General features: G+C 36.3%; 2 protein-coding genes across 3 annotated transcripts; one reads left to right on the top strand and one right to left on the bottom strand.

The window, feature by feature from the left end:
* Window positions 1-5,740: 5,740 nt before the first annotated feature.
* LOC114924255 (uncharacterized) lies at window positions 5,741-6,436 on the bottom strand. Its single transcript, XM_029288171.1, has one exon. It carries the CDS (start codon window positions 6,434-6,436, stop codon window positions 5,741-5,743), a length of 696 nt encoding a protein of 231 aa, XP_029144004.1.
* Window positions 6,437-10,616: 4,180 nt separating this feature from the next.
* LOC112703116 (chromatin remodeling protein SHL) lies at window positions 10,617-14,454 on the top strand. 2 transcript variants are annotated; one of them, XM_025754435.3, is made up of 5 exons: window positions 10,617-11,368; window positions 11,499-11,844; window positions 12,300-12,368; window positions 13,786-13,921; window positions 14,087-14,454. In XM_025754435.3, exons 1-5 carry the CDS (start codon window positions 11,296-11,298, stop codon window positions 14,114-14,116), a joined length of 654 nt encoding a protein of 217 aa, XP_025610220.1. In that variant the 5' UTR covers window positions 10,617-11,295; the 3' UTR covers window positions 14,117-14,454. The 2 variants fall into 2 exon arrangements, 1 of the variants encoding a protein (XP_025610220.1); XR_011864037.1 differs by having other exon boundaries at window positions 10,766-11,368; window positions 12,300-13,103.
* Window positions 14,455-17,515: the final 3,061 nt, after the last annotated feature.

The following is a 17,515-nucleotide window of genomic DNA, read 5'->3' as shown; positions in this document are numbered from 1 at the left end:
AGCATCGGCTTCTCACCATGCTTTTTGAACTATCAGCACACTTTTGAAAAGATCACATACACTTTTATTAAACTATGACCACGCTTACTTTGTTGTCATGCTTTAAAAGTGTGACTGTATGTATAACCCTATAACCATGTTTTCTAGGCGAGCTCTCTGGTGGACATTCAATCACACTTGGAAAGCGTACTAATAATTGAAGATATGACTACGTTTTTTAAGTTGTGTGCCTATATGTGAACCTATTGCCACGCTTTTGAAGCGTGGCTATAAAGCGTGGCTATAGCAAAATCTAATTATAAAAATCCTGATATATACTTTTACATGTACTTTAATGCGCTCAAAAAACAATAAAAAACCTTGACAATAATTGCATCAAACATAAATTTTTTCCCCTAATAGTTTATAACAAAATGTAATAGAACAAATAGCTAAATTAGCAAATGATCAAAGAAAATAGAATAAAGCAAATTAAAAATCCAATTTGTGAACACTCAAATTTATGTTCCTACATTCTTGGTAAAAGCTTACAACCATGTCATCTCTATACATGCAACGACCACCTACATGAAATTTACAAACATAAACAAAAATGAAATTTTAAGAAGAAAATTAAGAAATGTGATATTGAATCACCCAAACTTATAGTAGGCCTTCCTCGAATAAAGCAACCACATGAACAGCTCCACAAGACACTTCACGAATAATCTGCAAGTATGATCATATGAACAACGAAAAAACAGAAGGTAAGCAAATTATAAAACAATTACGGAAAATACAATAAATCCTGCACGATTTCTATGGATGAAATATTTATATTAATCTCTTTAGACATTTATACTTACTGTATTAGGTTTGAAGGCCCCCTAGAATAATCTAGGAAGATTTGCTCCCTAGGATAAACAAGCAGATGACGATGATGATGAATCAATAATATATTACGAACTATTTAAAGTTATATAGGTATTACCTGATTTTGTCCCCAAATCCAGAGCCTCCCAGTTGAAATGGTACCATCATTTTCACGAGGCTCTACAATGCAAGCAGAACAATGTGCTTCGCAGGACACAAATTTCATGAACTCTGACTCTAATTTCTTCACTTTCTTTGGATATTTCCTTCGCTCCTCAGTTCCATCACCCAGTTGACCAAAGTCATTAGCCACTGAAAAACATCATATGCATAGTGTTAGCCTCTTATCACTTCTATATTTTATTGAACATTTAAAATATGAAACATTGCAAATAGCAAACCGACAATAGTTAAATTTGTCAATTATGAAAATAAGTTCTTTTAAAGCTTCATGATTTCTATGCAAACTGTTCCAGTTTTACAATGGAACAATATGCCATCGACTGATGCATGTAGCCATTATTTCTAGCAGAATAAAGCTTACTGTTTTTGTTATCATTCATAGCTTATTGATTAGTCATCAAGTAAAAATTAATTGCAATTACTGGCCTCCCGGTTAAGGCAAGTTTTTCCTAGAAAAATAAAATCCAATCCCAAAATTAAAATACTTTTAGTTCCTTTATTTTGAAACATGGCTATAGAAATGAATGCTAGATCCAATCAATTAATTAAATGAAAATGCTAGTGAGCAAGCATGTCCAATTAAAAAGTGGGATATAGAATAGACGTGCAGTTAAGCAAAGTTGGGGCCATGTTTTATTTATCAAAGACATCTGAATAAAATCAATGTCCACGGTTTTATGTTTATCATGGTTTTAATTACGGAAAACGCTTTCTTTGAAAGGATGTCTATAAATGATTGAGGGTAACACGGAACAAAACATATAGATACTCCATACCTTTTTTTTTTTTCTCTTTCATTAGTTTTTCTTTATGTTGATTCTTGTAAGTGTTGGTCCATGAATGAGGTCGCTTTTGGGCTAGCTTGCTTGAAAGCAACAGTGGGAGCTATTCTACAGCTCCTCCTCTGATTATCTTGGACGAGTTCTCCAACGAACCAGTCGAGTTTCTCGAAATTACTTTGCTCGCCGATCCGCTTCCCTCCAAACAGCACTGACTCTACATTCTCCTGCTTCAACATCTCATTCGCCAACCCAATCAGCATCTTTACATTCTCAGGACTTGAATCTGTATCCACATTGGGTTGACATAGCCCCATCCTAGACCTGTTTGCCTGTCCTCATTTTTTTAAATTGCTTAGAAAATCTTTCAAGTTGAAATTAAATACAGTACCCGAATTTAAGTACAAATGAATGAATGAAATACACAGAAAAACAGTTAAAGAAAAGTATTGAAAGATGAGAAACACACATCCATAATTAATCATGAAAGTAAAAGCAACCTAATAACTTCTTCTGGTGTTTAGAATATGATCGAAATTAGAATAGCCTTTATTAGTTTACCTAAATATTGAGTGGCTCATTGAAAACCCTGCAACCAAATCAATGTTCATAGATTTGAACATGAAAACCATATACTTCCCTATACATACACAGAGCTCTGAGCACCTAAACTGAACTCTTCCTAGAATTTTAAACACTTTAATATTGAAAAAATGGAAACCTAGTTCTGAACTAATGAAACTTATCTCACATCATATACCAGATCAGTTGAGGTCAGTGAGGCAAGGAAAAGTATCGATACATTAAACAGCCAGATTTCATGGCAAGCATTTACGATGAGCATTAGCCAGTGCAAATGAAACTCATCTTCTGGGGTTAGCAGTCCAATTTCTCATGCCTCCACCAATAGTTAAACTCAAAGCCATAGCAAAAAATTTCCATGTAACTAAAACAGAGAAAGGGGAATCTCAGGAGGTGACGGAGTTGTGGCTCCAACAAACAAATTTGCATACATTGAAACAGACAGAGAATAAATCTGTACCTTCTTGTGTTATGGTGAGGGTTGAGCGTCGTTTGAGGGTGGAGCAACGATTGAGGGAGGAGCGAGAGAGAGAGACCGCCGAGGGAGGCCTTGCGAGCGAGAGTGGCACCGACGGAGGGCGCACCAATGGAGGTGCGCCGACAGAGGCAGCGTCGATGGATGGTTGCTAGAGCGGGCCGCGAGGGTTGTGCCAGAGGGCCGCGAGAGAGGACTGGTTGTTCTCAGCGATGAAGAGGGCTGCGAGGTTTTTTCTCTTAGCTTAGTGAGGTTGTCTGGAAAAGAATTAAAAGTGTATTGGAGAAAAAATTGGTGGGAAATCTAAATCTTTCATGGGAATCTGATGTCCAAATAGCCAAATAATTAGGGAATAGGGCACGCTTTAAACGTGACTGTAGCGAAAAAAAACAAAAACTAGCTGCGCTTTAAAACTGTGCCTGTTTTTCTGTATGGTTGGTAAGCGTGAATGCGTGATATTGAAAAATTGCCAAATTACTGATCAATCCCTCCCTCTCATAAAATTATGATTATCGACTCTTTTCGATCATGCTTTTAAAGCATGGCGTGGTAAAAAAAAAGCAGCTAAATTTTTAATAAATCGCCACCTTTATAAAAGTGTGGCTATTAACTTCCTTTGTCCACGTTTTTGCAACGTGACAAGATACGGGGTGACATACAGGGGTGGAGTTAAAAAATTTTTTGGGAGGGCGAACATAAAAAATATAAGTTAAGAAGAGAAAAAATTAATAATTAAAAAAAAGTTAAACTAAAAAATTAGAAGTTTGGGAGGGACCATTACCCCTTTTCCATGTACGTGTCTTCGCCACTGGTGACATAATTTTTTTTTTTGTTGTGAGAGGAGAAGGAGAAAAAGAAAAAAAATAAAAAAATGCAACAACATATAACAACAATAAAAAAATGATAATGAGGAGGAAATACGCTAATGAAAAAAGCGATTCACATGCATGATATATGAGTGATTTTTGTTGGATTTTGGCCAACTTAATGGACAAAAGACAAAATTGAGGAATGCCAGAGGAACATTTGAATTTATTGTTTTTTCCTATTATTTAATCATTAATATTTAAAATTATAAAATAAAATATATTGTTAAATTACTGTATTATAAAAAACTAGACTAAATAAATTGAGTTGATAGCTGACCAAAAACAATAAATTTTAATAATTGAAAAACCGATTTGTGAGATAATTTATTGAATCTTAATATTTTAATATAATTTTTTTAAAAATAACTACTATATTTATTTAGTGAGATCTAAAAGATTAAAACATATAAAATAACTACTATATTTATTTAGTAAAATTCAAAATATTGAAACTTTTAGTATATAACTAGTTTTAATCTTTTAGATCTCGCTAAATAAATATAGTAATTAGGGTAAAAAACCCAAATGAGCCAAGGGGAGCTCACTTTAACCCAAATCAGCCAAATCAAACTTCGATACCTCAATCCACCAGAACTAATTTTTATATAATTCGAAACCTATGTTGCTCGGCTTGAGGAGATGGGTGGCTACAGTTGGGGAGCGTGCGGAGCACATTTTACAGTTTGACATCGTGGCCGACCCCGGTCCCTCGCATGATTTCTTGACATGGTGGCATCAGCACAGAAAGAGGTTCCTGTCGCCGGAGATGTTATTGGGGGATCCGAGAGGTATTCCTATTCCGGATGAGGCGACGCAGAGGGGTGCAGGCCGAGTTCCAGATACGGACCGAGTCGACGATGTTCCTGACAGACGTTGTATTGAGAGGAGAGCACGAGTCGGGACACGTCGTAGCCAGCGTGAGTGGAATTGAGTGGATCATGCTATAGATGACGTCGAGGACGCAGTTCGGGGTGGCGGGAGACGACGTGGTCGTGGAGGTAAGAGGAGGGGGGCTGCTGCTAGAGAGGGTGCCCATCAGCTTGGGGGGGTGCAGCTGGAGGAGGTGATGTTGCGGGGGTTGATAGGCCCCATCAGGGGGGCATGATGGTGAGTGCTATGGATCTGGTATGGGAGATCCCACGAGTCACACTGACGCTGGGCTTGGGGGTGGATCGCTTGGAGATTATTTCGTCGGTGTTCCCGGTGACAATCAGACCCTTCAGGAGAGTACTCCTTGGGTGAGTCCGGGCTCGACGTTTCCAGACTTCCTTGCTAGTGATGGCATTGTGGCCGAGTTCGGTGGACCGCATTTCCTTGAGGATATCCGGACCATCATGCAGGAGGATGAGGCTGCACGAGGACGGGTTCACACGACAGGGACACAGGCACCGCTAGATGTAGATCTGAACGAGCCTGCCACGGTGCCTCCTCCGCATACTTTTGCCCTGGGTGGGACGCCAGCATCGGCTCAGACTCTGGGGTCACATTCAGTTGCCGGCCCGTCATCATCCAGACCCGTGCATGTCCCGCCCAAGACCCCGACACAACCAGTTCCAGAGGACGACGATGACTCGATTGAGGATGAGGAGCCACTTATATGTAGGGGTTACAGGACACGGGTGCCACGCCGTTGTGGCATGGGGTCGCACCTCTTTAGATGATTTAGGGATAGTGGTGTATGTCGTGTTGTTATGTTTATATTATGTACCTTCTTTGTTGGTTATCAGTGTTATCTATGGTTTCCTTAATGTATTTGTTCATCGAGCAGTTACTTTGATGTTATGTTATGTATTATCAGTCATCCCATCAGATAGTGTAGTTTGTTTTAGTAACTTAACTCCATAATTAAAAAGACAATCAACATACATATGTGGTACGAATTACAACTTTCATCACTTATAAAACACAACTTAGTTCCACGAAGAACAATGGTTGCTAACTGAAATAAAATAAATGTGCTGATACTAAAAGAAATAAAAACAGACAAACCAACGCTCCTATTAATTCCCAGCTGTCCCGATGGGTCGTCCGGCTTGCGGACAACTCCGACGAGTGTGTCCTGGCTGCCTGCATAGGCCACATCTCTTTGGCCGGTTCGGATCTGCATCATCCATGTTGGTGCGAATGCGTGTGGACCTTGGACGACCCTCCTTCGCACGCCTCGTGTTCGGATCCGGTATAACGGTAAGTCCGACATAAGGTGGCCAGAAACCCTCCGGAATGGGAGGTGTAAATCCCATCTGATAGACACCGAAAACAAAACTAAGGCGATAGACCTGGTGGACGTAAGGCTGCCAAGTAAGACGTGAATAAGCACAGCATGCCAGTGCGTGAGGACACGGGAAATGAAGTGCTTGGAAGTATCCGCAATCACAAGTCTTAGACCCTAGTGAGACCCTGTACGTACCAAGTGAGAATGAACCTGTCGGAGTCGTCTCTGCCACGGTGTACTCCGAGTTATCCCTGTCATAAACAGTCACCGTGAAGCACCTGGCTGTCTTCAGGTTGGCCTCGATACACTTTACTAGGTATTGACTGAATTGTTGTCCAGTACCCATCTGATCCTCGGCCTCCCTACCCTTACGGACAAATAGCTCAGCCAGCCTTCCGTATGTGGCCTTCACCAGCGAGCAAACAGGGAGGTTCCTTACCCCCTTCAAGATTGAATTGACACACTCAGAAATATTGGTCGTCATGTGCCCGAATCTCTGACCCTCATCACAATACTATGTCCACAACGAATACTCAATTCGGTTCGCCCAGTCACACATTGCCGGATTCTCAGAGCGCAAAATGTCAAACCAGTAGTCGAACTCCACTTCGGTCTTCGCATATGCGGCGTTAACAAGAAGCCTCCAGGCATCTTTTCCCTTGAAGATCAGGGCGAAATTCGCTGCAACGTGTCGAATGCAGAACGCCCGGTATGCAGCCGGAGGTAGCCATCCCCCATCGGGAGCCTCGAGCGCTGCCTTGATGCCGTTATGCCTATCTGAAATAACTAACAGACCCGGCTGAGGTGTCACGTGCTCACGGAGGTGGGAAAGAAAGAAAGACCATGACTCAGCATTCTCACCCTCAACTAGTGCAAATGCCACGGGGAATATGTTGGAGTTTCCGTCCTGTGCAATCGCGACTAGCAACGTTCCCCCATACTTGCCATATAGATGGGTGCCATCAACACTCACCAACGGTTTGCAATGACGGAATGCCTCGATACAAGGGAGAAAGACCAGAACAGCCTATGAAAATAAGCCTGAGACTCGTCATGCTATGCCCCAACTCGAACAGGGCAAGTCTTGAGGACTGCTACAGTGCCAGGCATCGTCAGCTGAACTCCTAACACCCACCGAGGGAGCTCGTTGTACGACTCATCCCAGTCCCCATAGATGACGGCAACGGCCTTCTGCTTCGCCATCCATACCCTCCTGTACGTAGGCCTGAACCCAAAGTGTGCGGCCGTGGCATTTTGAAGTACCTTGATGTTGACGGCGGCATCAGCCCTAACCATTGGCATAATGAATGTCGCTATCACATGGTAGTCCCAGATGCCCTTCCGCTGTCGGAGACTCAACCGAATCAACCATGTGCACCCATTCCCAAACTCAGAACACTTTCCCACATATCTACGGTAGTCAGACTCAACGACCTTGTACTGGACCCCTCGGCGGATGCTGTAAGTCTTCACACTCAACAGCGCCTCGTCTTTATCCTGAAATTGTTGGCCAACCTGGAACTCCGTCATACCGGCAGACCCTTCCGTATCTCTAGCGCCAAATCTAGAGGCTTGCACAGGATTTTCGTCCTGCCTCATGGCATCCAGGTCCAACGATGAAAAATGGGGTGGGTACTGCTGTGTGCCAGAACTAGATCCACCTGTAGCCCTTCTCGGATTAGTAGTTCCAAGATCATCGCCGCTGTCATCAGCGATCATATCCGGCTCGACATCATCGTCATCTGGATCATCAAACAAACCCTCACCAACACCAGCCGGTGTAGGACAATGCACTTCGATGGGAAGATGTTCCCCATATCGAACCTCGTCTCCAACATTGCCGCTCAGATCAACGGCAAACGAAGGGGAGGCAACAGGCTGCATCGGTGGCTCATACACAGGAACGGAGGATGAAGCAACCGCAGGTCTCGAGCTCGAGCCGGCAACCGTGGCTATAGTATTCACATTCCGGTTCGAACCACCCGAGCTAGATACCACATCAACCAACTTTGTCAACAACTCTGATGTCCTTACCTCGGGAAACTGCCTACGACAAAGAAACATAACCTGCAAGTCCTCATCACTCCCGATCGTGAAACAATCATACTTCACGGTATCATGGAGCACCGTGGTTGGGATGCGATAGAAAAACTTCTTAACCCTTTTAACTCCTTCCAGACTAAGCTTCTCCAACACAGAGCTAACGAGAGCATCGTAGGTGGTTGTTGGCCTCACCATAATACATAGGGGATCCTTATTAGTGAACTTCACGCCGGACCGAGTTTTCCTCTTAATCGACCCTCTGTGATGTACCAGCACTAGAAAAGTATCCTCACTAGCCATCTCACCTCTTTGTTGAGAGCAACGTGAGTTCACATCATATATATACAGCTCCGGTTCATTGTAATTCGAATAAACTACATTCGCACTATATATATATAATTCGAATCAATTGAATTCGAATTACAATTCCTTACTAATTCGAAGCAATATGTTTCGAATTATGTGCACGTTCAGCCTATCTTAGTAATTCGAATTAACTTACTTCGAATTACATTATTCTAATTCGAAACAAGTTGTTTCGAACTACTTGATTCTCATGCATGCATGTAATTCGAATTAACTCACTTCGAACTACATGGGATTTTAATTCGAGACAATTAGATTCGAATTATATAATAATTTGCTTCTGGTTGAATGGTGTCTATGAATTCAGTTTGGCTGATTTCCGTAAAATTTTCACTCCCATGGCTTAAACACGTTTTTTACCCTAGTAATTATTTTAAAAAATTATATTAAAATATTAAGATTCAATAAGTGATCCCACATTTCAATTATTGAGTTCTACCATATAAATTAAACAATAATAAAAATTATAATTCTTAAAATTTAAAAGATTTAAATTTTAAAATAACTACTATATTATTTAGTAAAATTTAAAATATTAATTTTTTAAATATATAATCAACAATAATTTGATAAATTAATTTAAATAAAAAAATTTCACTATAAAAATTATAATTTAAAAATAAAAAATTTTAAAATACAAATAACAAAATAACTTTATAATAATTTAATTATTTTTATTATTTTATGTAAAGAAAATTTTGTTTATCAAGGTCTAAAAAATAATATTAAAATTAATACTATCAAAAAATATTTTAAATTTAATATTATAAAAAAAGTAAAAAAATTATATAAGGACTAATTTGACTAATTTTTAAAATTTTAGGGATGAACTATTTTTATTATAAATAACTTTTTTACATGTTAAGTGACATGTGAGGTGTTAGGTGTCACTGACCTGACACGTCAACCAATTATGTTGTGACATATGTCATTAACCCATTATATCATCATACCATGTGGCACTGATAGTGATACATCATCATCTAACTCATACAAAGACCAATTTGACTTATGTTTTATATTTTATGGACTAATATAACTAAAAAAATTATTTAATGACTAATTTAAAAAATAGATAATCTTTTAGAGACAAATTTAATTATTAACCAATTTCTCAACGTATAAAATTGCGGGTAACATTGGCCGTGTTGGCTCTCCTAAGGCTAAATCTATTTATTGATACAAAGTTTGTTTATAAGATAAGTTTGTTTTTAGTTTTGAACAATTTTAAAAATAAGTCTGTTATCTTTTACTTGAAAACAGAAAAAGGAAACTTATATTGGTTACACTTTTGTTTTTGCATATTTTTATAACAAACATACAATGAAGCTAAAAAAAATACAAATTGTTGTTAGTAAAGGCTTGCGATTGGCTACGAGCATCGTCCAAATAACTTTTTCAATTTGAATGTTGATCTAAAAAACGGACGGTTGTATAGGCTTCCTATTCTTCCCCTTTCTTTTTTAATTTGTCTTTTGGCGGCTATGGAAGGTGGCAGTAATTCATTAAAATAAGGAATTAACGGGAGGAGCCGAAAATAGTTGCATGGTGAATGATTGAGAGGAAGTCTAGACAATAACGTGGTCTTAATCTTGTCTCTGTAAGTCTATATAGACCATACACAGCACTAGTTCCTATATGCATGATTAACTGTTTAGAGAATCCCAGAATTTATTGTGTCAATCTTTCTCTGCTAAATGGATCAAGAAATGGACACATTGATATTCAACATGGGTTCACTTGGAACCAATTTTCCACAAAAGTATTAAATAGATTTGCATGTTTGAATTTGTTTATTCAATAATTGATGCAAACGTAACTTGCGTGTAATGAGAGTATTGTGATGAATTTGCAGGAAGAGAGGATTGTCAAGGTATTACTCGGGTAAATCGAGATCATTTACATGCATTGCAGATGTTCATTCAGTGGAGGATTTGAAGAAGCCAGAGCATCCTGATGCAAAGAAAAGGAAGAAGCATTCACAAACACACCTCAACCTTCCTCCTTATTATCCATGTAGAAGGGCACCAAGTTGCACTCAATTAACGACACCTTATGTCAATCCCTAGAATATGAATTTTGCCCCCTCCAATACCTCCATTATCATCACATCACTCTCCTATCTATCTATCTATCTATCTATCAACATCCTTTACATTAACTGTACAGTAACATCAGTAGAGAACAAATCAAATAAAATTTTTGTAATTTTTTGAGTATATATAATAATCCTTATCCTTATGTATATATGCATAAGCCTATGACAAGAAATGAAATTGCACACTCTGAATCTCTCGCCAAGACTTCAACCTATTTTAAAGCGTATGTATGTTGTTATTATCAATAGTAATATTTTTTATATCAGACCTGCTTATTACCATCACTCGCTAGACATGGAAGGTACGGTAGACATTTATTGCAATATTATTCTATTAATGGAGAGCTGCACGGTAGATCGATAGAACAATGAATGCGTTAGTTTGCTTAAGCGATGGAACATGATAACGAAGAATCCAGAGAGAAGATGGAAGTGTGAAACTGGAACTAGTTAAGACTTAAGCCAGTTAAGCGTATCTGGAAAGAGGGAATGGGCAGCATGCTTGAACTAAACAAGAAAGATCGACGCTCCCAAGCGCCACGTGGACTCTAATTTGTAATTACCAAACTGCCCTCACGTCGTCGTCAATGTTCCGCTCCCACTCGAAATTGTTGGTTCAATTCCGCTCCACGCCACACCACACGACACCAAAACAGAAGACGTTGATAACGCTATCGGCGTACCCTTCCACCGTGTCCGCCCAACCACCGAAACATTCACCTCAATAAACAAAATCCACACCATAGAAATACCTTACCCGGTTTTTCTGTAATTTTCGTTTCTATTTTTATTTTTTTACCTCTCTCCTTTCCTTTCTCTTTGTTTGTACCCTTTCCATGGCTAAACCCAAGGCTCCACGCCGAACCCTAGACTCATACACAGTCAAACATATTAACAAAACCTTTAGAGGTACCTTCTCTTCTTTCCCGAGAAAACGCTAAAATTTTCTTCGCTAACTTCAGTTTCCGATTCATGCTTTTCATTTTCAGTTGACCTGAATCTCTATGTGATTCTAATTCGTTGTTTGTACTGTTGTCAGCCGGGGATTGCGTGCTCATGCGACCCTCCGATCCGTCGAAACCGTCGTACGTGGCGAGGATCGAGCGGATCGAAGCTGACTCGCGAGGCGCCAACGTGAAGGTGCACGTGCGCTGGTACTACCGCCCGGAGGAGTCAATCGGCGGCCGCCGCCAGTTCCATGGCTCCAAGGAGGTCTTCCTCTCCGATCACTTCGACGTTCAGAGCGCCGACACCATCGAAGCCAAGTGTACGGTCCACAGCTTCAAGAGCTACACCAAGCTCGATGCTGTTGGAAACGACGATTTCTTCTGTCGTTTCGAGTACAATTCCTCCACCGGCGCCTTCAATCCTGACAGAGTTGCTGTGTTAGTTCATCCCTACTTGTTCTTCTCAATATTATTGTTATTATTGTCATAGCCTAAAAGCTGAAATAATGATCCTTTTCTTTTCAAGTCGCTGATATGATAATTGCGAAATATCTACTTTTTAAGTCGAATTCTGTGTTGGAATTGAGTTTCACTCTGTTTTATTTAGTTGCTTTCCACGAGTACTTAATTCAGACTTGTTTTGATTAATGGCCATTTTGGGATTCTCTTAGTCATTGCATTGGTCACACTTGGTTATTCTACTTGTCTAGTGCTTATTTGAATTATAAGCCTATTTTGGAAGAAATTGTTAAGCTTTGTTTATGTCATTAAGTATTTATTTGCTTGTTCGTTTGAAGAATTGTTTGAATCAAGTAGCTGTGTGACCTTATTTGGAATTAGGCTAACAGGATGTTCATTGTTTTATTTTTTTATTTTATTTTCTATTTTTGCAGGTATTGTAAATGTGAGATGCCCTACAACCCTGATGACCTAATGGTCCAGTGTGAGGGCTGCAGTGATTGGTAAGTTGAATATATGCGAAGGAGTTATATTTAGCCTTCATCTTCTTTACTATTTGCTTTTAGTTTCATTACCTGGTTGATTTCTTGATTCTAGTATGTCCAGTTCTGTAGATATTTGCATCTTCCTGATGGAATTCATTTTAAATTTCAGTTTTTTAAGAATGTTTTACCTCTTTTCATCTGAATTCATGTGAGGAAAACCAGTTATTTATGTCAGCCTTTACCATACTGGCATTGTTTTTCCTTGTGTAAGAATCTCCAGTTAACTTAGACTATTCTTGCCATTGCTAATTTGGTACTCTTTGAAGATGATACATTCATAAGTAGCAGCTGGTGTGTTTGACTCTTCTATGTACCAACGATTTGGTGTTTGCTTGTTTCATTGTTGAATTTTCTGCTTCTGACTATGCGGTGTCATTTAACACTCATAACCCCACCTAGCTTTCTTTACTCTGCTTCCACTTGTCTGCACATGCATTCATATGTCGTGTAACTTCTCTGGGTAGAATATGGACATGTGGGAGTTATCCTCCATAGAATAATTTCATTGAATATGCATACTTGTGATCATTCATGTCTTATGAGTAAATTCCAGATGGACACAAAAGCAATAAGTTTGGCTAGTGTGTTATTCAGCTTTATAGACATCACAGCAAGCCTAGGTACAGGAATCGAAACTTAACATGTGTACACAGCGCCCGTGCCTTTTTATGTCAAATTTGTGGATTTAGGAAGGTAAATCTGCAAATTCGCAAATCCATTTGAAATGATCAAATATAAAATGGCACCCTGATATAATAGCTTATTGAATTGAAATTAAATACTATACGAGGAATTGCTAAGAAAGTAAGAATTGAATAAAGGTTCTTAATTTGCCATGACATTTATTCACCTATAGAGGTGTGTTATTTATTTCATACTTCTTTCTTCATTATGATTACTATCTCATGTAAATATTATAGTTATTACACTACATTATCTAAGAAATTTCATATTTTATTATTGTATTTTAATGTTCTTCGCACCTTTGCATTTATTCTTGGAGTTGGGCTTTAATCTGCTTATGAAATTTGTGGCTTAGTTTGAGGTCCCACAAAAATATTTTTTCTAACTGAAATATAAGGATGGAGAAGATTCGAGGTTTCTGGGAAGATGATCCAAAAGCTTCTGGGATAAATGATGAACCTGACTCACTTGGCTAGCCCAACTTATTAAAATGTTGAACACCTTATGAGGAATGAGTTAATGAAACAATCAATTTATAATTTACAATGATTATTATTAATTGTAGAGTTCATAAATTTTGTTCTCCTTCAATTTTATGCATATTTCTGTTGTCATTCATAATGAAACTAGCTGAAGGCTTGCTTTGTGAATGTTGAGAATTTGTTTATTCAGCATAATATTCTTTATTCAGGTTTCACCCTGCTTGCATAGACATGACTGTGGAGGAAGCTAAGCGACTTGACCACTTCTTTTGTGAAAGTTGCTCTGCTGAAGGTCAAAAAAAGTTGCAAAATTCTCACTCTACTTCAAGACACTCAGATACAAAGGTATTACTGTTGGAGGATAGTCTGAGATTGTTGTTCAGCACTTAAATATATTCGTGTGCCTTAACTTTGAGACAGTTGATATCTATTCTTTCTTTAATTTTGTTAATTTGCTGACGAAGTAAAATACTATACTATTTTAGCGTTAACTTTTTGCTTGGTTTTCAGGTGGAGACTAAACGTCGGCGAAGGTCATAGGAGTGATAATAGTATATATATGGCATAAAATGCAGTAGAGATCTATAATGGAGGTCTTAGAGACCTTGCTTTTCTGATCCTGCTAGCTACCAAACAAACACGGAGACGATGTTATCGAAAGTAAACTAATTTGGAAGTGTTTGTGATATCTATTTGGTTTGAGTATTCATAATCAGCCTGTTTGCTTTGGAAGTCGAGGAAATGTTTCCGTTGTCTATAGTTATGTAATGTAGATTCTAACAACTCCCCCTTCCGGTCCTTGTTCTTACTCGGGCTTTGTATAGTATCCTTTACTTATTTATCAGCAGTAGACAGACACCGTTCTTTTTATACTCAAACGTAGGTTTCGACTTTCGGTCATAGCTTCCTGCCAATTACACCCTGTTGTTGACGCTGTGGCCGTGTGGCGTAAGCAATTTTATATTCATAAGATGTCATTAGGTAAAGGAAAAGAGTAGTTAATTTTAACTTTCTTTGATTACCTGAAAAGAAGTTAGATTCAATAAGGAAAGGCACTATAATATTATTGTTCAGTTGAACTTAAAGGGTTCTTTTTTTATATAAAAAATCATATTTATTAGTTTTATATATATTTTATATTTTTATTGTTTATTTTTGGTATTAAAGTGATTAATAAAAAATGAAAAAGGTAAATATATATTATAAGTGGTATATTGTTTTATTTACAACGCTCAACTTAAAAGATACAAGAAGTAGGGTACGGATTCGGTACGCTTAATATGTTTGTGCACCGAAACGCCAAAAAGTTGTGTAGCGCACTAATTAACTAGGTAGGCGCAAAATAAAAATGTTCGTTTTAGTGGAGTCTTGTTTGCAATTACTTAGAAAATAGAGGGATTATTTATTAATTTTTTAAATGAATATATTTAGTTTAGTTATTAAAATTAGTTGGATCATTAGTTAACTATTACCGTCGTCTCCCTCCTCCTCCTGTTTCTCTTCCTCTTCTTCGTGCGCCGTTGCAAGCCGCCCCTTTTATTATCTCCACAGCCAACGACTCAAACCTTTTCACTACCTCTCCTATTGGCTCCTTCGTTGCGCTACCAACTCCTTCTCCTCCCCACTCAGACATGGTGGCTTCGGCATCGTCTTCTCCGACGCGCCCAAAGTCCACTACCCACACACCATGGTTTCGTCTTAACAACCTTCTGCCTCGAAGTACTAGCGTTCCTCGAGCTGGCGCAACCGATAGGACTAGTATTCCTTGATCCACCACCACACCTTGGAGGGGAAGCTTGCTTATAGCATCCCCCGTTCAGAAGAATGCTCAATACAATCAATATTACTCCAATTTCTTAAAATCCCTAAAAATCTCAATACCTCAAATCAAACAAGATTTCAGATTCAGATTACTATTCTAGCATCACAACGACCAAAATATATACAGATATGGTTTCAATTTCAAATCACTGCTAACTCTAGAGTTCAAAATTCCAAAGCAATTCTAGTGATAACCATAAAATGCGTTGCGTGATTCAACTCTTTGACGAATATCACCAAATAAGGGAGAATGTGGTGGGCCATCACAATGAAAGCCAGCCAAAATGCTTCCCACCCTTCTCGTAGCAAATGGGCAGATTCTATTTGTTATATTTATTTTATTAACTATAGTAATATACTTTGGAAAATTAGCTTTTTTTAGACTAATTTTATTTATTATAGTTAAATGATATAGAGAATAATTTTATTAATTATAATAAAATGTCATGTGAAATTAATAATTTTTTAGAATAATTTTATAAATTATAGTAACATAATTTAAGAAATTAATTATTGTTTTGAGTAATTTTATTAATGAAAAATTAATAATTATGTTAGATTACTTGTATTAATTATAGTAATATGTCATGAAAAATTATTAATTGTTTAGAGTATTAATCACAGTAAGATGTTATAAAAAATAATATTTTTATTAATTAAGATGTTATAAAAAATTAATATTTTATTAATTATTTAGGATTTATAATTTAGAGTTTAGGGTTTAGAGTTTATTTTTTTTCTTCTTATCTTTGATATACATCCATTTTTTTTGAACCTTAGAATTTACTACATATTAATTTTCCATATTATATTATCATGATTAACAAAATTACTTTAAAATTTTACTATTTTCTCATATTATATTACTATAATTAATAAAAAAGAACTAATTTCCTAAATCAAATTATTGTGACCCATAAAATTATTTTAAAAATTACTAATTTCACGTAATATAATGAATATAATTATTCTACGTATCATTTAACTGTAATTAATAAATTAAAATTAATATAACGAAATCACTATATATATATATATATATATAAAATTAATCAAGTTATTCTAATTTGGGGTATAGTATGTTTTTATTTTATTGGGCCAATTTTAGAATCTATTGTTCACATTATTCACAAAAATCATTGTCTACCTAGCAAAGTCCTTTTATTATTTTCGATTTATTCCCCAAATCAGTGATAACACCTATCAATTTAATAAAATTAATAAAAAAATTCTAATTTTTTAAATTATATTACTATAACCTATAAAATTATTATAAAAAATTATTAATTTCACATAACATCTTATTATATAATTAATAAAATTATTCTTCAGATCATTTAACTATAATCAATATAATAAAATCACTTTTAATATATATATATATTATAATTAATCAAGTTACACTAAAAATTACTAATTTAAATATTAGGATTTAAGATTTATGGTGTAAGGTTAAGCTTTATGATTTATGGTTTAAGATTTTTTATATTTTTTTTTCTCCTTAATATATGTCCATCCTATCATTTGATCCTTGGAATTTACTAATATAATAATTAAAAAAAACTTATTTTCTAAATCATATTATTATAATCTATAAAATTATTCTAAAAAATTACTAATTTCATATAATATCTTACTATTATAATTAATTAAATTATTTTCTATGTCATTTAACCATAATTAATAAAATTAATATAACAAAATAACTAATTATATATATCTACTTAATATACTAAAATTGAGTTTTTTCCCGACTAATGAAAGTGAGGTGTCACCTTCTCGTGAACCCATTTTCCCTCAAAAATAAATGCATTTAATGAATAATGCATAATTATACTAATTTAAAAAATATCTTTATTTTAATTATATAAAATCAATATTTAATGCATTATTAAACTACTTATCAATTATTAATCAAAAATATTTTTAATTATTTTAATGAATAATGTATAATTATACTAATTTAAGAAAATATCTTTATTATAATTATATAAAATCAATATTTAATGCATCATTAAACTAATTATCAATCAAAATATTTTTAAATATTTTAATTATATTCATATCCTTCTAATTCTTATTCATTATCCAATAATTTTATTAGTGACAAGTTGTTAA

This window comes from Arachis hypogaea, chromosome 7 (assembly GCF_003086295.3).
Source record: "Arachis hypogaea cultivar Tifrunner chromosome 7, arahy.Tifrunner.gnm2.J5K5, whole genome shotgun sequence".
Classification (NCBI taxonomy): domain Eukaryota; kingdom Viridiplantae; phylum Streptophyta; class Magnoliopsida; order Fabales; family Fabaceae; genus Arachis; species Arachis hypogaea.
The sequence above is the reverse complement of the archived record's forward strand: the minus strand, read 5'-3'. Positions and strand labels throughout refer to the sequence as shown.

What these genes read in the sequence shown, in the direction of transcription:
- LOC114924255 (XM_029288171.1), bottom strand. Translation starts at nt 6,436, where the DNA reads ATGACGACCAATATTTCTGAGTGTGTCAATTCAATCTTGAAGGGGGTA.
- LOC112703116 (XM_025754435.3), top strand. Translation starts at nt 11,296, where the DNA reads ATGGCTAAACCCAAGGCTCCACGCCGAACCCTAGACTCATACACAGTC. An exon ending in AATCCTGACAGAGTTGCTGT is followed by an intron (nt 11,845 to 12,299) that starts GTTAGTTCATCC and finishes CTATTTTTGCAG; the next exon opens with GTATTGTAAATGTGAGATGC. An exon ending in TGTGAGGGCTGCAGTGATTG is followed by an intron (nt 12,369 to 13,785) that starts GTAAGTTGAATA and finishes TTCTTTATTCAG; the next exon opens with GTTTCACCCTGCTTGCATAG.